Source organism: Ictalurus furcatus, chromosome 24 (genome assembly GCF_023375685.1).
Source record: "Ictalurus furcatus strain D&B chromosome 24, Billie_1.0, whole genome shotgun sequence".
In the NCBI taxonomy this organism is placed as follows: Eukaryota; Metazoa; Chordata; class Actinopteri; order Siluriformes; family Ictaluridae; genus Ictalurus; species Ictalurus furcatus.
The window spans coordinates 19,446,442-19,468,390 of record NC_071278.1 but is presented as its reverse complement, the minus strand read 5'-3'; the positions used below and the strand labels follow the sequence as shown (position 1 = coordinate 19,468,390).

Genomic DNA, 21,949 nt, shown 5'->3' with positions numbered 1-21,949 from the left:
TTGAACCTGGCCCTTATATTTTATGACACAACTACATTTGTCTGTCCCTCAGCTTTTTAAATGCAATTATTAGCTCCCTTGTGGTTTTTTTTTTGTTTGTTTTTTGTTTTTGTTTTTAAAGACCACTTAAACTATCTACCTGGAAAGGATTAAACATTGGGACTTCCTAAGGCATAAAATGCCTTATATTTGAATTCAGTTGGCCCCAAAAGCAAATAATCCAGTAATTAAAACTCCTGAACACAAAGCAAATAATATTTTAAACCTGCATTAGTGGGTGATGTTATAATCCTTTATTTGCTAACATTATGAGATTGAGGGCTTGTATTTCCATCAAGGACAACTTGCATATTAATCTTTAAAATTAGATAGCTAACTAGCTAAGTCAAGTCTCTGCCATAACTTAGCACAAATGTGTCTTAGAGCTGCATGGAACTTTGAGTTCAGCATTTGCTGTCTCCACTACTTCTACATTGGGTTTTACATTCATGAGACATTTAACGTTGTTGGAAAATGGTGTGTAAGGGGAGAAAAAAAAGCTCTTGCTCTTTTGTTTTTAGGAGCTAACCATGAAACCTGATTGTTATCCCTTGAATTATTTTCTCTTATTTAAATGCACTAAATACATCATAAATATTTCAATATAAACATATCTAACGTGTTTTAGTGTGGATTTTTCCTTTAAAGCGACAAAAAAAACTCTGTTTTGTCAGTACAAGGAATCTTATCACCTTGAAATGAGGCCTGTATGCTGTCCTTTTGCAAGTGTCTAATTCAGGTCCTGCTTCAACAATGTCTTGTAATATAGTATAGTAACAATATTTTAACTTGCCACGAGAGTACTTAATGTTCTTACCTGCTTGCTCTATCATCATGTTACTAAAGCCCCAGTGATGATAAAGCGCTGCCAAATCATGAGGACTGCAATTCTTCAAGAAACTGTAGATGTCGGTAAGAGCACCTGGACTGTCTCCTGACGGCTGCTTTTTAGTTTGGGAGTGTGAGGATGATCCACCTAGACTGAGTCTACTCCAGAGGTCGTATCCATGAGAGCTCTCTGTGTCCTGGGCTGGAGGTTCAGATCGGCTAGAGGTCTGAGGTTTGGGACTTCTCTGCTCGGAGGCATTGTGCTTGCTGGTGAGCATGAAGCGGAGTCCCTCTTTGGGCAGCAAGCTACTTTCCATTAGTCTGCTTGCTGTCTTTGGGCTTTCAGACTTTTGGGGACTTGGTGTTGGTCTTGCTCTACTTGTTGATGAAGTGATATATTGGTGGGCATCCGTTTTGTTCTTGGCGCTCTTGACGTCATCTATCCGGGACCTGCTGGGATTTGGCTTAGAGGAGTGTGACAGTCGTCCAGTGTGCTGACCCTTGCTTTGTAAGCAAGTGGATTCTGCACTGCTGCTTTGAGGCTTGTCCTTGGTCCCTCTGGGGCTTAATTCAGGGGAACTTGTGCGGAGGATTCGTGTCTGAGGAAGTGAAGGGCAGTCCTTGCCTTCCAGAAACGGAGGTGGTCCAGTGCGCCTCTTGAAATCAAGAATCGACTTAGGCCCCTTAACACCATTTTTAGGAGCCCACTTAGGGATCAGAGTGGTGCTGTCGATTTTATGTGCAATTCTTTGATGGATCCAGAGAACCTCAGGGTACAGTGTGGCATGGGAACAGTATGGGCACTGATGCCTCACTAGACCATTCTTTCCTAAGTCTAGAGCTTCTGCTTTGTCACTTTCAGCTTCCACAGAGAGATTCAACAGACTGGCATCCATTTTGTCAGAACTGGCCTCTCCATGCCCTTTGCTCTTCTCATCTCCATTTTCATCAGTGCTCTTGGACCAAGGTACTGTGCTGTTCAGTGCTGCCCTCTCCAGGTGGGTGGAGCTGGTGTAGGGCCAGTAGGGCTGCTGTAGTAGTGCATTCCTCAGCCTGGGGAAGCCACTGTGGCTAGTGGAAGGAGTGTGGCTTTGGGTGATCACGCTGGTTAAGGCCTCATTGCTGATAGCTGCATGCTCATTGTGTATGTGGGACACCATGGCAGCTGAGTCAGCGGTGCTGAAGTCACAGTGGTTGCAGGTGCATGGCTTTTTATCTGTGAACACAGAATAAAGTACAAAAGAAATTAAATTCACATATACTGAAAAGAAAAAAAAAAGAATTTGTTTTAAATGAGAAAACAGCCAACTGAACCCACTGCATTCTGCATAAGGATATATAGTAATGTAGTTAATCAGTCATTTAACATTTAACATTTTTGTTTGGGTTATTTTTGCAGTGAAGTGCAAGTGAAGTTTGCACACCCTACCACAAAATGAAGAGGAGATATATTTTTGTATCACAGATGTTTTCTTCATTATCACAAGTAACTAAAATGGCCAAATAGTGTATAGAAGATACTAAAAGTAATAAAAATCAGTTGCATCTCTCTTTCTGATACAAATATTCTCCAATAACTTGTATGCCCAATGAATTTGCCTTTATAACTGGAACTGATATAAGAAATAAAATAAAAAATCCCCTCAACTGGTGTTCTCATGATAGTGTTGGAGAGCAATGTCACTGTCATATGCTGATTATGATCTACAGTCTACGATGACTCAGAGGAACTTTGTATTGATTTGCAGTGACTCTTCTCTCTAAGGGGACAAGTTAATCCCAACTATGGCCGAATATTATAACTATTCAAACTCAAATTACCAGCTTGTTTGACCAATCTTTGCCTATTCTTTTCAACACGCAATCTGGATTTGAAGACTACGGAGACAGAATGACAAAAGTCTGAGGTACATGCCATTCCCTGTTGTACATAATGTATAATCTAAATAATCAGATATAACTGTTAAATAACTGGCTTAAAAGAACTCCAGTGTTGTAAAAATGATTTCGCATTTTACGCTCCACCGAACTGGTGAGTTTCCTACTTTCTCAGTTTGACCACAAGATGGCAGCACTTCACTGTGCAAGAACAGCTCAAACCCCTGATTAGTACTAAACCAAGCTTCCCATGAAGTCTCATTTCACATTAGAGAAATAAGTGAATATATAATCTGTTACAATGGTGGAGTTGCATAAAACACGTCTGTATTTGTGCACATAATCACAGAAATAAACCTACTGTAAAGTTTACTGTCGTTACATTCAAACTAGCACATTAAGTAATCCAAAAACAGAATGGGGCAATGTGTGTGAACAGTAGCTGCATCCTCCCACACATTCAGCTGTGAGAATAGAAGAACATAAGGAAGGCATAAGAGGGAGTAACTGAGAGGGCCTGGGAACACAGCCTGAACCCACCTTCTCTCATCTGTCACTGAGATGTTTGTTTACATTGAGTTTGTCTGGAACCAGCAGTAGCCTCTCTCTCTCTCTCTCTCTCTCTCCCTCTCTCTCTCTCTCTCTCTCTCTCTCTCTCTCCCTCTCTCTCTCCCTCTCTCTCTCTCTCTCTCTCTCCCTCTCTCTCTCTCTCTCTCTCCCTCCCTCTCTCTCCCTCCCTCTCTCTCTCTCTCTCTCTCTCTCCCTCCCTCTCTCTCTCTCTCTCTGCCATCTGTTTTGTATTTGGTGGTTAAGCCTGGCTGCTGTATGGTTCTCTTTTGGCCTCTGAGGAACACTTTTTAAGCCAAATCAGAGTAGGAGGTCCTCACACATTAACTCTTCCCAAGTTTCATCATTATGACCATTCCCATACATTACATTTCCCCTAAGCACTCATATTAAAAGACAGATATGCAGGCTTATGTTAAACTGACTTAAGGGCTCAGTAACATTTTTGACATGTTTTAGTCAGTAATGATTACTTTCTCACACACTGCTGTAACACTCATATCCTGTTTCTTTTTGTTGTTGTTGTTGCTGTTGTTTCATTCAGGACTAAAGATATCAAATATACCCTTGTTATGTTTTCTACACTGGATGCCCTGAATCAGGCTAACCTGATTGTTCATGCGCACTAAACCTTCGTTACTGCAGAAAGTAGTGATACGTTTTGTGAACCTCGAACCACAGTGATACGGATGCATTTAAAGGAAAGCTCCACCCTAAAACTTGTTAAATACGTTTATATTAAAATATATGTTTAGCAATTCTTGTACCAATTTGTTGGGCGGAGCTGTATTTTTGTTAATCGTGTTTGCAGCTGTTTGCTGCTCTGACATCACACAGCTTCTTTTCTTGACGACAAAGTTATGGCAGAGACTCGGGTCAGCTAGTTAGTCATCTACAAAATGACAAGCGCAACAGCTTTAGATAAGATAAGATAATACTTTATTAATCCCCAGATAGAGAAATTAGGGAGGTGAGGTCTTTGATGGTGAGGTTAACATGAATGTTGAAGCTTTGGAAGATGATCTGTACAGATGTGGAGGTGAGAGAACTGGAGCTGGACAGACCACTGAAGATCATATATTGGTTGTAGATATTGATGTCATTCAGGGTGGTTTTTATCTTTAGGGAATGTTGTATGTAACTACACAATGAAAAGTACGTTAATGAGCATCCGTTTATTTACATGGCTTTAGGTTATACGTACATAGCTAACTAACCTGACAGTTTCAGGACCGATCAACTGTTAGAATGTTCTCAGGAATAATGACTTCTGTAGGATTACTGTACTGAACATTTTGTTTTTGAAAGATCTGCGCCTTTTGGATGAGTGTTTTCACATACGCTCTGTACAGAAAAGGGAAGAGCAGACAAAACAAGGGACATAAAAAATTTCAGGGTTTGTCTTCCTGAGACAGGAAATACTAAAATAGCATCATGCAAAGCAGGCATACAAGTCCATAGTCAAACAAGCAAAAAACAAAAAAAAAGCAGACAATTCAGTGGTGCCTGGTACTCTGTAATAACTGGAGCCAGAACATCCAGCTGTTTGGATTGCACTGACCCCAGTCTGTAATCTATATAAGGGAAGAAAGGTCAGGTGATTTACAGGGGTTTGTATGTACACTGTTAGTGAGAAGTACGCCTGGGAAAGTGGATGAATATGTACTCTTAGAAAAAGAAATCATCTAGCACCTTAAAAGGTTCTTTGGTTTGTCCCACTGGGGGAATCCGTAAAGGTTCTATGGAGAACTGAGCTCTTCCTTTACCAAAATACCACTCCTTAGGAAGCTAAGCTAAGAAATCCTCTTTAGCTAACCCTAGATGAAGCCCTCTATACTCTACAGAACCTTTAAAATATCCCTTAGTAGGACAAACCAAACAACCCTTCAGGGAAGCTTTAAAGGTTCTGTGGACAGAGGGCTTCACAAGGCTTCCCTTTCAGAGATGGAACCATGTACCACAAGCTAAAAATAGTTCTCTTTCGTTAATTAGAACACCAGAGGAAGCCCTATGTTCTTCATAGAACTTTTAAGGCTTCCATCAACAGGACAAACCAAAGAACCATTTAAGGAATGCTTATAGATTTTTATGGAGAACAGTGGGCTTCAAGATACCACTCCTTTAATAATCTATGTTCTCTTAACTAACGTTTTAGTTAACTAGAAGCCCAGGGAAAGTCTGTTAATGTCCACAGAATCTTTAAGGGTTCCTTGGGAGTGCCAAAAAAACAAAAAAGAACCCTTTATGGAACCCTTAAAGGTTTGATGGAGAACAGAAGGCTTCAATATACCACTCCCTAAGGATGCTCAGAACTGAATCTTTGAAGGTTCTCTCAGGGGGTCAAACCAAAGGATAATTTAGGTAATGTGAAGAACAGGAGGCTTTCCCTTTCAAGAAGGTTCCAAGTATCATTCCTTAAAAAGCGAATAACACTTAAATGTCTCTTTAGTTCACTGGAACCCAAAGGGAACGTTTTTATCTACGAGTATACTAATACAATGATCCAACTGAATGAAAAACAAATAGCGCCACTGTTGTATAATCAACTGTGCTTCAGAATTTTCCCACAAGATGTCTCCCTGCACCATTACTCGGGAACCTGGATTACCCAGGGAGTAATATGCACATCTCTAAACACACATGCAAACCCTTTGGTATAACAGTTTACGCCTGCTGTAAAGGTTTTTCTTTACTTGGCAACCCTTTTTACTGCATTCTACACACTGCAAAATAGGATTAATACAAGCCTCTGAATGTTTTCCGATTCAGCTGTATTGCAGGGAGTGAAAGACACATCTGTACACAATCGTGTCATTGCTCAGTTTAGCTTGTGAAATCAAACAAAGAGGATCCTGTATTTCAACACTGTCTGTATATATAGGGCAGTGGCTAAGCCTTCCTCATAATGTCCATCATTAATGCTACATTTTAGTACCATTACTGGTCATACTAAAGATCAGTGTAACTGTGTTCACACCATAATTGTGCACATCTAAAACATCTTAAAACTAAAGCAGTAGCATCTTGAAGCAGTTAAGGCGCAATACAATTCTAGTTCATCACTCATACATCCTAGATGACCCAACAAGAAATATACATATATATATATATATATATATATATATATATATATATATATATATATATATATATATATATATATATACACACATATATATAAGTGTGGCCTTTCCTTACCTGTATCTTCAGGGTATATTTTCTGACTTTGGTCCTCTGCAGATTCCACGGGTTTAGAAAGACTGGACTGTGTTTTAGGAAAGAGATTTTGGAGAGAAACCCCATTCATGCTTTCACTCATGCTGCCATGTCTTATGAGCATGTGAATCACCATCTGTTGCTGAGTTCGGAATCCTTTTCCGCACTCCAAGCACTCAGAGGTCTTATTCTGGGAATTTTTACGGCCATGGCGGAAAGAGGGACGATATTCAGAGTCGCTCAGACTGTCAACGCTTCCAATCTCCATAGATGTCTGCCCACCATATCGCTGGTGATCGGTGGCCATGCTGGTGTTGCCTGAGCCTTGGGTCACTACCCCTCGCTTTTTCTTATTAGGGATACTTAGAGTGGTATCCAATTGTTTCTTTCGTTTCTCCTGTCTCAGTAGTACATATTCACCCTTTTTCTTGTCATACACCACATCTGCATCTGCTAACCTCTCGTCCCAGCCCAGACCTTTTTCAGAAACCTCCATCACCCTGCCTCTGGTGGCCAGCTGCCAGGCCTGATAGCTGCTAACAGGATCCAACTCAGGAATTCTCTTGCCAAGTCTTCCGTCTGAGAGCTTCTCCATCTCACCTGCCATTCTCAAGTTCAGGCACTCTAGGAAGCGTCTCTTGGTGAGAGGCGATGAAAGACCATCACCGCTGTTAGTCGAATTATCTGTGCTCTTGTGGACTTGCTCATGAAGCTGCAGGCTTTTGCGGTCATGGAAGAAGTTACCACACTTGGCGCACAGTTCGTAAAGGCATACGTCGTTTACCAAGGAAGCTTCAACCTGTGTCACCTCATTAACAGTCGCAGGAAGTTCCGAGTCATTCTTTGGCTTGGACTTGGTGTTGTGCGTCTTCATGTGGCTGCGCAAGAACCAGGGTTCACGAAATCGCCGACCGCAGATGCGACAGCCGTGATCCCGAGTGTTTTGATGCTTCTTCATGTGGGCTTTGAGGAACCAGGCTTGAGTGAAGACTTGGTCACACTGATCACATGGAAAGTCCCCTTTACCAAGCTCATTCTCTTTCTCTGCTTCCTCCATGTTCAGTCCTTCCTCCATGGTGGAGTTTTCCTCTGTGGGGTGTGTGTTTTGTGTTTCTGCCTGCAAGTGCTCTTCCTGTGAGGTATCATGAAAGTCTCGCATATGCTGCTCCAGCTCAGCTTGACTCCGGAGCCTCTTCCTACACAGTGAGCACTGCTTGCCTCCCTCACTGTTTGCCCTCTCTTTCTTAACCCCTTTCTTTCTTGTCTTAGTGGTCTCCTCACCACTAACCACTTTATTGCAAGCAGAGGTACTTTCGGTCGGGCTGGAACAACCACCCTGCTCCTCAGGTACTCCTCCTTCCTTGTCTCCTTCATCGTCCACCTCTTCTTCATTACCCCCAGTGCTCTGACTCATACCATCTACCTTGTGGGTGCGAATGTGGGCTTTCAGGCTGCCTTTCTGGGCTGAGCGGTGCTGGCAATGGGGGCACTTGTACGGCTTCTCCCCTGTGTGTTTCCTCATGTGCTGGGACAGAGAGCTTAAGAAAAGAAAAGACCTGCCACAGAGGTCACAGTTGTGAACTTGATTCTTTTCCTCATCTGGATCATTATGAGAGGTTTTGGAGAGGGAGTCATCTGTGACCTCTTGCCGCTCAACCTCCATGTCAAACCTCGAGTGTTCTCCTTTCCTGCTATCTTCTGTCCAATTTCTTATGTCCTAGTAAATCTGTGTCTGTTTCGGTCATACGTCTTGAACGGAAGTTCTCTTTGCAGAAGGGATCATTGCTGAATATTTTATGAAGCTTGTGTTGTTTTCCACTTGATTACAGCTGGAGGAACTTCTGCTAGGAACCATGTTTTACCAACCAGAGACCTGCTTCATTCTGAGACCTGTTGAGCAAACAAGGACAGCGTTATAAAAATGAGCCAGCCTATAAACTACGTTTGTTTGTATAACAGATGAGCATGCATTAACAAATGTGAATAGGAGTTGTGCTATATAAGCTTATAATAGGTGTAATGATTAATTGACATGTACCCTTGGGCATTCCTGCTATGTGTATGGGCCTGCATTGCAGAAAGAAGCACATCAAACTGTAAGAATATTTCAAATGTTGCTCACATAATGCACAGTTAAAGATGTCCTATTTGGCATAAACCTGCTACTCAGCTTAACCCAAGCAATCATATCCATACGAAACAAGAGTTCGAACACCGGGTATATGTCTTTTGTAGACTTTTTCCCTCTACACAAGTTTAAGATGTGATCAGTGTGCTGTAACTAGACACGGTGTACTAAGCACAATGGCCTCTATTGATACACTATTTAACAAGAAGGAGAGCAGGAGAGAGCAAACATCATTAGTATGTCTAATGTGTTATTATGTGAGATATCTTCTGGGCCTGGATGACGAGCTGCCTGAATGCACCATGTAAGCACTTCTGCCAGTCTGATGTTTCAAAGAGACAGAAGAACTTTCTAATGACCTCACCAACACACCGGATGAAACATGGATTGTTGTTTTTCAGAATGTATTATACTACTCACTCTTTTTTTTTTTTTTTTTAACAAATTCTCCATGCCCAAACGACCACCTTAAAAATGTCATTTGTGAGCAAAATTATTTCAGCCATTCCATCAAGAAGGACAGAAAATATGTGTAATCAGTAATCACATACCCCAGTCAGGAACTGAGGATTTCCTGCCATTTTGTCTTGCTTTTCATTTGTTTTGAACAGACAAATGAGCTCTCATTTTCAAGGGAGTTGGTCTCATTGAATACACTCTGCACAGTGTCTGCTTTGAGATTATTTCCTGGTATCACATGTTTATTTGATGGTTCAAGCGTTTAAGAATGGTCATGTATGCTGCCTATAAGAATGTTTATTGGTGTATATGAGCGTGTAAGGCTTTGTCTTAAGGACAGTGGTGCCAGTCTCATCCTAGTCCCAGTTCAGCTTCCCCTTGTAGTCAGAATGAGTGATGGCTATGCGCTTACAGACTTAAACCGTGTGTGTGTGTCTGTGTGTGTGCACTGAGGCATTAAGCACTGCATTCCCCATGAGCAGGACAGGAGAGGAGTTGGGCTGGGACGAAGCCTCAGGGCCAACCCTCCCTCTTTCTCACCAATCAATAATCCATTATAAAACAACTGCATTTCACCACACACTCGGACAGAAAAACGGAGCATGGACTCAGAGAAAACAGACAGTGAACTTTTTATTTTTATTTTAAATCACATAAACTAACAGCGGTTCATTTTTAGTGGTGAGGGAGTGTAAAGTTTTTAAACTGTTTAAATAAGAGGTACAGTATATCAGAATGCAGTTCAGTTTTCCAGTCAAGTCATAAATATTATCCACATGGAAATCCTAAATTATGAGAACCGTGTTTAGTTTAGTTTGGTACATAAACACGCAAAAAACATCGAGATCCAATTGCAATGATACTGGGAGGTTTGGGAAATGTATAAGAGGACAGACACACACACAAACATGCAAAACATCAGCAGTGGGGTTATTATTCAGTCGTGCTTGTTCTCCGAGGGCTTACCTCAGCTCTGCTGACCTACTTATCCCCAGACAGTTGAGCTCATCTTGGGGCTCTATCAATGTAGGATCAGTGCATTTTTCAAATTGAGCTTCTGCTTTCGTGTGTGTGTGTGTGTGTGTGTGTGTGTCCTTATCCAAATGCTCTGTGTACCCAGATGCTCAGGGACAGATATTCAACTACATTGTGATCTAGGACAGGCAAGACAACGGAAAAGTAAATTACTGGAGACAAGCCAAATGCCAAAGAATTTTCGTATCCTGTTTTATTAAGCGAGTTGTGTTTGTAAGACTCACCCCCACCCCTCCACCTGAGCACAAAAAAAAAAAATATCACAAGAAGGAACATGAATCAGTGATTTGCTTATTTTATGGAATAAGTCTTTTAGTACTCATCATTACAGTATCATTTTCTAATGATAACAATAATCCTGCTGAAATGTACAATATGTTTTAACTAGGAGTGGCTGCAGTGCTGTTTCAGCATTTTCCAACTGTGGCTGTAAGGAGCTTTGGTCTCATACAACATCATAGGTCATAGTAACCTCTACCTAATTAACATTTGATAATGTATCATTGATTCAATCAACATTTGGTGTTGTTTCATTGATTTCTTTTTTTCCCCCAACCCTTACTATCATTAAGTCCTCACTGTATTCATTCTACTCATTAGCACTACTAAGTGTGTAAAGCACATTCTCAGAAGCGAGTGATTTCCAGTTGGCACTCCCTTTCCATTTCTGAAACTATCCAGAGGATCCCAAATCCCCCAGTCCACCAGTGCATTGTGTGCCTCACACCAGAACTGTCACAATAGTTCATGTCCGTACCTCCTCCTAGCAGCAGGGAGTAAGGCAGAGCCATTGTTAGGGTCTGGCCTGTGCTAGGACTGAGCCTGAAGCTCGTCTTCACAGGAAGACAAAGAAGGAACCATTTCATTTCTGTCTCTAATCCTAATGGTGGTCTGCATGAGAACTCTGAGAAACTGAGGCGAACACTGTAATATATATTATACATGAGTGCACCAATGGTTGCTACCAAATTGTCTCAGAGGAACACACCCTGGAGGTTTGTAACAGAGAAGAAAGAAAGCTGACTGACAGCAATTCTCTTGCTTTGAATTGCAAACCAAAAATTCCAGATTACAGATGTGATCACGAGATAAAACTGTGAGACTAAAAGTTACAACAGTTTCTATTCAGTCAGCACATGAAGCTCAGTGGTGCTGCTTTCACATGGTGAAGGGATTTCTTTGTTCACTCCTGTTTGTTAACCAGATCCTCATGCTTTCCCCCCACACAGGAATAAAGCAGAATTCACACATCAAAAATATACATATTCAAGGAAACTTTAGGGCCATGTTTTCTGGGCCATCTTTTGAGTTCTTTGAACCAACACCGCCAGTACAAGTGCAATAAATAATAATAATAATAATAATAATAATATGAAATCTCCACAGGAGCCATAACTAGTAAATTAACTTACCAGTTAATAATCCAAAGACAGAGAATATCAAATAAATGTGCATAAAATGTTTATTCAGTGTAATTCTGCTTACAATGAGAACATTGACATGAGTATTGTCAGTGTCATGCATACTATTTAAACAGTTGACATTGCAGCATTACAGTCCCACCCTGCAGTGCATCTATTGTGGTGCTCTACATGAGATTGCTGACATAATGAGTACAAATATGACTCCAGTTACAAGCCTCACAGCATAATCTGATTTCATTTTGTTTTCCTTTTGTAGCACAAAACATGATTTCCTCAAGAATTAGTAGTTTAACGTTATATTCCAACCTTCAGCTGGCAACATCGTTTCAATGTATTGTATTTTATCTTTTGGTTTTACTTTGTCATGTTTAAATGTTTGACATTCACATTTCTATCATTTTTTTTTAGCATTTTATTTAGGTACACACCATTGAGTATCCATATGGCCAATATTAGACTGGGCAATATTATATCTGGGTTGAAAAAATGACTCTAAATAAGTCCATCATCATAGTGGGTACCACTCATCATAGTGGGTATCAGACCATTCTTAGAGCTCTGATATCAGAATTGTATTAAATATTGTTTTTCAGTTTGAGTTTTGATTTATAACTTGAAAGGAATAGGGATTGCATGCATAATTTAATCCAACTGAAGGGCAGGTATTAAATTTGCAGAGGCTCAGTTCCATGAGTTGGCAACAGCACTATACCATCTACTTACACAAAGTCATAATAATGAGAAAGTTTATTGAAATAGTGCCTTATATTTAAAAGTAGCATTAATAGGAGTGTTCTGAAAAAAGTTTGCAGTTACACATACCTTATAAACTTTATGTAGATTTGATATATATTTAAATATATACTTTTTAATCACTATTATACTGGAGATTTAGTTTTGGTTACTTTTCCTCAAGTCTCCTTGAGGTCTGAATTTGTCACAGCTCTCAAGTACGATTAGCACAAGCCAAAAAAACTTAACAACCGATCCCTGTAAACCACCAACACACCCACAAACTTTCACATAAAAATCAATGCTCCTTATGTGGGTTCTTATTAAATCAGGCTGCTGTGTTATTATTTCACATTCATAACAATATACAATATTTTTATTATGCAATTAGTTTACACATGTGGACATTGGTATAGCAACAAAAAAAATGGATGAAATGGAAATCTAGAGGGAAAACGTGTGCCTTATGTAAAGGCATCATGCCCACATCCTACGCGCCTAAAAGACAAGCTAGATGTTTTCCATATATGTTTGCACTGGGTCAAATGCATTTGCAGTTGCAATCGAAACATGTAAATGCAGAATATTGTCAGGACCTGATCAGCATCCAGGTATAGCCTTTGTTAGCGTTTGGGGTATGATGGGATGTTTATGATTCTAACAGTTTCCACGGTTGCTGTTACTCTAGGATATATGCAACCTTAGGTTCACCCTCCCCTCTGTCTGAGCTCTGCATTTCATCTGATACATCTGCAGTAGCAGCTACTTCTGCTTCTTTCTTATACAGGCAGTACAATCTGACTCAGCACATCAATTTCTACAGTCATCAATAAACTGAGCAATTAATTCTGTAAAAGAAATTATTGTATATATACTGTATATACTACATATATATATATATATATATATATATATATATATATATATATATATATATATATATATACACACACATACATATATATATATAGTGGAGGTGGAAATAGCACACGTAGGCTTATATCTGTTATATGCAGCCCTAAGCTAGTGATCCATTTTCTCTCTCTCTGTGCTCCTTTCTCATGCCGATGAATAGCCATGTCCAGTCAGCTGTCCACAAGTTTATTCAACCTGACGGCCAGACCAGCTCAGCACAAACGCCCCATGCTCTGGACACTGCTCCTCTGCTCTGAGCCAGTGCCTGTGTGTTTGGTATTTGTGTGTGTGTGTGTGTGTGTGTGTGTATGTGTGTGCGTGCGCGCGTGCTACTACAGAGGCCCCACACTTATGTTCTCTCCAACAGACAATGCTGAAGCCAAATTCTTAACATTTAACATATGCATACATACTTAAGTACTTGTTATAAGAAGCGCCTTTTACAGTCATGTGAAAAGAATAAGTACACCCCATGGAAATTGTTGTTTTTTTTTTGTTTTTGTTTTTTTACATATTTGGATAAGCAAACATTTGATCATTTTTGAAACAGTGCCTATTAATAAAATTGATAAAACTGAACAAAACCACAAGGAAAAATATCTTTTTCAATCAGTTATTCAACAGAAATATCAAGAGATGTGATATTCTTCTGTTGAAAAGTTAAGTGCATCAGAAGGTAGTATTGCCCCTTTTAGCAGATAGAACTTATTTGTAGGCGTTTTGCATAACTGTCCACCAGGCTTGCTGGAAATTTTTACCACTCTTCCATGCAATATTCTTTCAGTTGCAAGATTTTTGAGGGTTTTCTTGCATGTTCTGCTCATTTTAAATCCCGCCCACGACATTTCAATGGGATTCAAATCTGGGCTTTGACTAGGCCTTTCCATAACCCTCCACCGCTTCTTTTTGGGCCATTCCTTGGTGGATTTGCAAGTGTGCTTAGGATCATTATTCTGTTGAAAGGTCTACTTTCAGTTCAACTCCAACGTTCGGACAGATGGCCTCACATTATCATCAAGCATTCTTTGGTACAATGCAGAATTCATAGCTGAATCAATGAATGCAAGCTGTCCAGTCCCTGAGGCAGTGAAGCAACCCCAAACCATAACATTTCCACCACCGTGCTTCACAGTTGGTATGAGGTGCTTCTCCTGAGAAGTTGTCTTTGGTCTGCGCCAAACATGTCTGCTGTTACTGTGGCCAAACAACTCTATCTTTGATTCGTCTGACCAGAGAACATTATTCCAAAAGGCCTGGTCTTTGCCTACAGTATATGCTCATTGGCAAACTGTAGTCTTGCTTTAATGTTCTTTTTAGACAGCAAAGACTTTTCTGGTACGCCTCCCATGCAGGTCACATTTGTGAATCTCTTTCTGATTGTAGAAGCATGCACTTTGACATCAACAGTTGCAAGACTTACTCGCAGATCCTGTGATGAAATTTTGGGGTTCTTGAAGATTTCTTTTCATATCAGACGGTCTGCTCTTGGCCTGAATTTGCTGGGACGGCCAGTGCTGGACAAATTGGCAGTCGTTTGAAATCTGCACCATTTGTAGATTATTTATCCTTACAGTGGAACAATGTATTTCAAATAATCTTTTTAAATCCCTTGCCAGACTCACAGGCATCCACAACCTTTTTTCTGAAGGCCTTACAGAACTCTTTAGATCTTGGCATGATGACACCACACACCTCAATAACAAAGGGAACACCAGACACGAGATATAAGAGAGGTATAAATAAGACAGGTTCAACCTGCACTCCCTAAGCAGGTTCTAATCACTGGAACTTGATCTTGAACACCTGATTCTAATTTTCTGTATTTGAAAGTGTGATAAATGTAGGGGTGTACTTACTTTTTCCGTGTTTGTTAATATAAATTGTAAAAAATTACTATAAAATGTCAATTTTATGTGTCATTTGATAGTGTGTAACACCTTTATTAATAGGCACTGATTCAAAGAGGATCAAATGTTTGCTTGTCCAACTATGTAAAATAAATAAATAAATAAATAAATAAATAAATAAATAAATAATTCATGGGGTGTACTTATTTTTTCACATTACTTTATATATATGTAAGTTATCCATATGTTTGTGTATCCACAGTAACAGGTTCTCCAAAGAACACAAATCTCAAATGCATTTACAGCAACCACAGCTCCCAAAATGTAATAGTAATGCTAATGGCAAAAAGGTGATGCTGGTGCAACGGAAAAATTCTATAAATATAACACTTCATAGCAAAAACCGCTACCTTTAGTCAATTTTCCATATTGAGGTTGCATAAACTTTATTAAACGTAATTATCCAAACATCATCACTCAGTATTGGTTGTCTTTACATAATACAATTAGCAACCAGGTCATGGAAACCTCAGCATGGCTGAACAGACCCTTCCCTGGATCACTACGTGAGTGTTAGGAGGGTGCGATGGGCATCTGCTGATAGGATTATAGCACTGCAGTGGCTTATGCTCCACTGAAGCACATTAACAGAGAGTCTAAATGTAGACCTGCAGGTACAGAGCCACTTCCCTTGTCCTGAATCAGTCGTAAGGCAGAAATCTGATCTAAGATCTGTGTTTCTTTATGAGTTCATATTAAATCCTCCTCACATAGTGACTGAAAGTTCGGCAGTGTGTGACTGCGAGATCAGTCCTCTCGTAGGATCTTTATTGTATGGCTAGACTCACTCCACAATAGCTGTGATGAATGAGCCAGGATTATATTCGTTGCAATTGCCTGAGGCATTAAGACGCTTTGATTGACAGCAATGTCTAAAATTAAACAAGCCTCTAACAGCTGAGAGGCCACTAGATGCCAAGATTGCACCAAAACGGTGATTCATAAATGGTACCATAGCCCACATTTTTTGCTTTGGATCGGACTGGTAGTCAAGGCAGCTACCTTCCAGCCTAGGGGTCACTAAATGCGGATAAAGGGAAAGATTTCAGTGGTCTGAACTGAAAAATACTATAGTAGAGTGTTCAATATATAATAAAAGGGCTGTAGTTTAGCGACTCCAGATTTCTAAACATCAACCAGCTCAGCTTCTGTAGCAGATCCTCTGTTGTGGCTCATCCAATCACATGTAGTCACATGTAGTAAATTATTTAGCTAATGCCAGCTCATCAGCTCAGACACTAGTCACAAGGCTAGAGACATTAATTCAGACAGGAAGAAGTTGCACAGTTTTTCATTGATTTTTCATTTAATTTACCCCCCCCCCCCCCCCCCCCCAGGTCTGATTAATGAAGTGACAACATAACATGTACAACAGGTGAAAAAGATACATTGAAGACAAAAGCACAGCATTTGAAGATAACTGGACAGAGAAGTATGGGTTTCTTCTTCTTGCCTCAGGTTCTATATAAAGATGGTTATATGACTGTAAAACTTAAACTCAAATTGTTCATTTCCACATTTTTGTTTCTCCAGTTTTCAACATTAAATCAAAACAACGTAACGGACAAGATAAGAAAACCATTTGCTTGCACAGCTAAATCAAAACCACTAACAATTACATAGGCTTATACTAAGCTTATACAAACCTATGTTAGTCTTGTATACTGTATGCAAAGATGCTAGATTAATCTCTTGATAAATCAGTTAGTAAAAGTGAGTGTTATACAAAACTACCATATTAGAGCTGAACTGAGAAACCAGTCATTAAAACATCTGGAATGTGCTCAGAAAAAAAAAAAAAAACAACTATATATATATATAGATAGATATAGATATAGATATATAGATATAGATATAGATAGATAGATAGATATATCAGGAAAATACATCTAAATGATCTTACTTGGAGAACCTTAATATAAAGTCTTACTACCAGGAGTGGACAAATCAGCAGTCTGGGTGCCTAGGACAAGCAGATTTTGTGTCCAGGGTATTAGGCTTTTGTTCATACTAGCCTCAGATAAGAGTCAAAAAGAGAAAAAAATCCTAGTCTTTACTGGCTTTCACAAAGTTTTCATTTGGACTCTATGTTTAAATGCAGTGCACGTCACTATGCTGTGATGTACCCCAATGACAAATGATCTTTTCCGAATCAGGAACATGCAGGTGTGTGAAAACTGACAAATCCAAGCGAAAGTGCAACGCAGAGTCATCATAAATAACTCTCCTGCTTACTACCTTGCGGTTAAACATATTGCAAGAAAATAAAAACATGAATTGGACTCAAATAAAATCTTTTACATGTGGTGCGAGGATCGAACATCACGGCTCATAGTGGAGACGGTCAAGGACTTTCTGACTTTTTATCAAGGGCACAAAGTGTGCTATATTAGAAAATTGGTTAGAAGAGGATCGCAATAACAAACCTTTTTGCTTCCATTAGTCTGCATTTAACCAGCTAACTTGCCACAAGTTACTACACTGCATTTCCTTAACTACCCCATTTTACCCTAGTCAGTTAGGCTTCTGGGCAACCAAAACACAGGACTGGACATCACACTGGAGAGTTTACTTGCCTGGTGAGTTAATACATTTCTGATATGTCCAACCGAGCACTACGTCTATAAGCACAGACATTTCCTACAGAAGACAGCCATCTCATCTCTGCAGGTATTAGATAGTATTCACAGTGTTCTGGTGAAATCCTCACTGTAGGAGTAGGTAAACGTGTATGAGTTCAGTAAGCTTATTAGAAGCTATTGGTTTGACATAAGTGGACTGCAATAAAAAATTTTAACAACTTTTCCTTATAGTGTCTCATTGTCTCAGAATGTAACTGTTGCACAGTGGCTTGCATTGGTTTGGGACTGCACTATAATCTGGTGGTATTAACTTGCTCTCTAAAAAAGCTCTCCCTCTCAACATGGATTAGATTATCATGCTAAGGTCAGCTCAGACTCTCTCCCTCTCTCTCTCTCGCTCTCTCTCTCTCTCTCCCCTTTGAAGTGGTTTAGTCTTTGTCTTTACTACATGTCCATATCATAGTGATGTAACCAAATGCACACATTATTTGGACTTAACACATACTGTATTTTTTAAGGTTCACAGAGCATCTGGTTGATACTGGAGGTGTGTGTTGAGATTGGCATCCCCTATGATACGCAACCAAAAATTCACACAAGGATTTTACTTTCACGTCGGCGTGAGTGAGCATTAGATTTGAACCTCATGGGGACAAAAAAAAGAATGGTTTAAACTGTTTTGATTTTGAGAAGTAAATCAACTAAAGCATAACCACTTCAGGTTTACATCCAAATACAAGTTCCGCGTAAATACGGATGTTTAAAGCACTAAACAGACACAGATAGTGCCAGTGCATATTAGGAGTATGGCGTATTCTGTAAAGACTGCAAAAGCACAAACCAATTGTTCTCATTATCTAAAGCTAACCTTTACCCAACCCCCTTTCAGTCTCATTATCCAGGCCTCTGGGCTCGACATCCATATTGATTTCTATATTTACAACTCGCAATAGAACAATGTAGCATGGGCAGGAAGCTGAAATCACACCCAGTAAGGGCAAGGGTCTTGCTTTAATTTGTTATAATGGCTGTTTACATTATTAAACATGACACATGTATAAAAGGGTCAAAACACATAACTCGTCCATCCATTTAACTTCAGATCTTTATCCTGGTCAGGATCGAGGTGAACCCAGAGCCTACAATGTGGATACAATGTGGATGGGACTGGTCTGTAACTGTGTATAAATCTCCAGAAAATGTTTTCTCCAAAAAGGATTGAGATGGACTTTATTTCACCGAATCCAAACCTGCCATCTATCTTCAGGGCTGAGCGACCTTGCAGGACACACTTCCTCAGTCCTTTGTGAGAATATCAGTCCTTGGCGAGAGACATGATCGCATTCAAGGAGGCAAAGCAGCCAGATGCCATTCTCACGGCCCCGTCTGTATTGTTTCCCTCTCCGTTTATTTATTAATGTCGAGTCACACGGTGTCGTCTCTTGGACAACAAATACTGTTTATCATAGCAGAACAATGACGCTTGCTAGAGAGAAAACAGAGACGTGATACAAACGGTCTCGATCATAACAAGATGCCAGTTCCTCTATTCGGACTGGTGAAATGATTCAAGCAGGTTTTTGAAAGTGTGGGATTGCTGAGAAATTTGATTTCCCCTAAAATCCACATGTGATATGCTGAAAGATAAAAAAAAAAAAAAAAGAAAAAAAAGAACATATTCCAGATTTTGGGTTTGGGCTCAGGAAAGATCACCGCTGTGTCTACAGGAAGAACGGTTTTAAGTTTTTTTCTTTAGTAAGCCTAGTAAGAAACTGTAATCTAATACCATGAAAGCCATCTCTCCCCCCCCCTTCTCTCTCTCTCTCTCTCTGTTCCTGTTTCGGATCTGTTCAGAGGGTCTATCTTTCTATTATATCTCACTACATTGCCCATCTGTCTTGGTGGTATGTGTGTGTGTGTGTGTGTGTGTGTGTGTGTGTGTGTATGTGCGTCCTAATTTCACTAAGAGATCTCTGCTCTCAGTTAGAGTTTTGACTTCCTGTTTATGAAGTGAGCAGCCGAGTGCAACAATAGGGCTGGATTTTGATCTGGCAGAAGAATGAACCCTAAACACACAGCAGTTTCTAAAGATATGTGTACACTACATGCTTTTCACACACAAAAAAAGTTTATTTTTTTTCTTGTCATTTTGCTTTTTTTTTGTTATAAGGATGCATACAATGGCAAAGACACAAGTTTAGTGTCAGTGAGGGAAAACCTTATTAACACGTGACAAAACAAGAAAGCTGGACATCTCCAGCACATCTTGTTTGTAGCTTTTATATACACAGACAAGAAGCATAATCTTCTCTTATACCATAGCGCTGCTGAATTCTCTAAACTGATGTTTCAGAAGGTGTTAATTAGTTTTCTGTAACAGAAGCTCTGACTGAAGTTCTAACTGTAATTCAAACCACATGTTTATATTAATGCGCTCGTTACAATAACAATAATACATTACAGCGTCTATAGTAACAGTTCCTTAACAGGAGTTCATAAAGCGTACACTGTACATCATCTAAGGCTAATGATAAACAGATTAATAAACAGATTAATATACATGTAGCGTGCATCATGCCACCCTGTCATTGATTATTTTCCCATAAAACACAACTCTAAACTGTATTCCTTATTTAGCTCACTTCTGGTTTTAATAATAAAGGCACTCATGCATTTGTCCACAAGCCTGTCCTCCATCTCTGAGGTCTGTTGCTAATGTGAAGCACTTATATGTCTCTTCCCTTTTTTTTCCTCTTACATCTATCATTGCATATGGTTCACATCAGTGGTCCAATCACATTATTGAACATTACTGAGTCTCACTACAAGGCGTAAAATGTAAAAAGCATGGCCATGATCATTCTGGAGCAAATTTGGAAAATCACTATCCTCTCACATTAACTATTCAGTCTTAGTGTTATAGTGTTAGATGTGTTAGAATTAACTTAATTTGAATGTAACTAGTGATGCACCAGAATATCAGACAAAACCAAAATGGTCGTCTCCAAATGGCGACCTGTCTCTTCACCAAATGTTTACATAAACAAGTCAAATAAACTTACTGTACTTGTTATTTACTGTAAATACTGTACTGTATTTGTTACTTGTACTGTATTTGTCCTCTTTAAGAGGATTTTAGCCTGATCAGATTCTCACACCCTGATCTATTTGTACAAGGATGAGGATGTGTTTTAGATGGAGACTACAAAGCACTTGTGTACGTCATTCTGGACAAGGGCGTCCGTCAAATGGTTTAAATGTAAATATAAATGCAAAACTCAGGGCACTGAAAACAAGCATTTGTGTGTGTGTGTGGGTGTGTGTGTGTGTGTGTGTGTGTGTGTTGTTATTCTGACAATAAATAAAACCAGTAATGAAACATATAACTGTTCTACATAATCTGGATAAGAGCCAGTACTTTTAAGTGCTCAAACTTGTAGAGGAAAGGCTCTTGGACAAAACCGGACAGATTATTCATTTTTGTGAAAGAAGGCGATCAATAGAAACATGAACACATGTGGATTTCTGACTGTCATGCCTCACAAATAAAACCTACTGATTAGCAAATAAGCCAAGTCACTTCCGAATGCATTGTGCAAACTCAAAGCGATTAATGGACAAATCAGAACTTCAAACTTCTGAGCAGGAGCTGTTGAAAAGAATACGGACAGCCACCATTTCCCAAATCTAAGAGATCCTGCACTTCAGGCCCTGAGGGATTTGAGGCTACTCCAGCTGGACGTCTGCTGCCAAAATGGGTAGGATTATGCCGTTTAATCTCAGCCTACCAAAGAAGTGAACTAATGCTGGTCATACTCCTTTCCAGGCCAAGGACAGCATTTTACATACAGTGAATGAGATGAAAAATGCTAGAATGCGCTGACTAGCAGGAGAGGGACAGTAGTTGTACTGTGTCTCCTCGAGATTTTAAGAAAGTGGCATGAACAGAACAGAGATGCATTTAATTCAGAGAATTGGAAATGAGTGTGATGGTGAATTTGAGCTCAAAGTCAAAGACACACAAAAAGCCCTTTACATTCAAACCTTGAGCTCAAACAAGCATGTGCTTTGATTCCATGCTGATAAAAACAACAACAGCGTTCTCACTATAATGTGCAGTATATTGAATGTAAGATTAAGTTGGAAGGCATAAATAAATAAATAAAAAAGTCTACTCATACCACTACCTATTCAATCCCTTTACTTTCATAGTCCTTGATAAAGACACTTGCATTTGAG

General features: G+C 39.6%; 1 protein-coding gene across 1 annotated transcript in view; it reads right to left on the bottom strand.

Moving 5' to 3' along the window:
• znf516 (zinc finger protein 516) overlaps window positions 1-21,949 on the bottom strand; it is a 43,863-nt gene that overhangs the window by 9,466 nt on the left and 12,448 nt on the right. The window contains exons 2-3 of the mRNA XM_053613536.1: window positions 6,511-8,418; window positions 857-2,083 (exon numbers count right to left, since the gene is read on the bottom strand). Of these exons, the coding sequence (XP_053469511.1) occupies window positions 857-2,083; window positions 6,511-8,191 (2,908 nt within the window). The 5' untranslated portion in view covers window positions 8,192-8,418. The remainder of the gene's footprint in view (window positions 1-856; window positions 2,084-6,510; window positions 8,419-21,949) is intronic.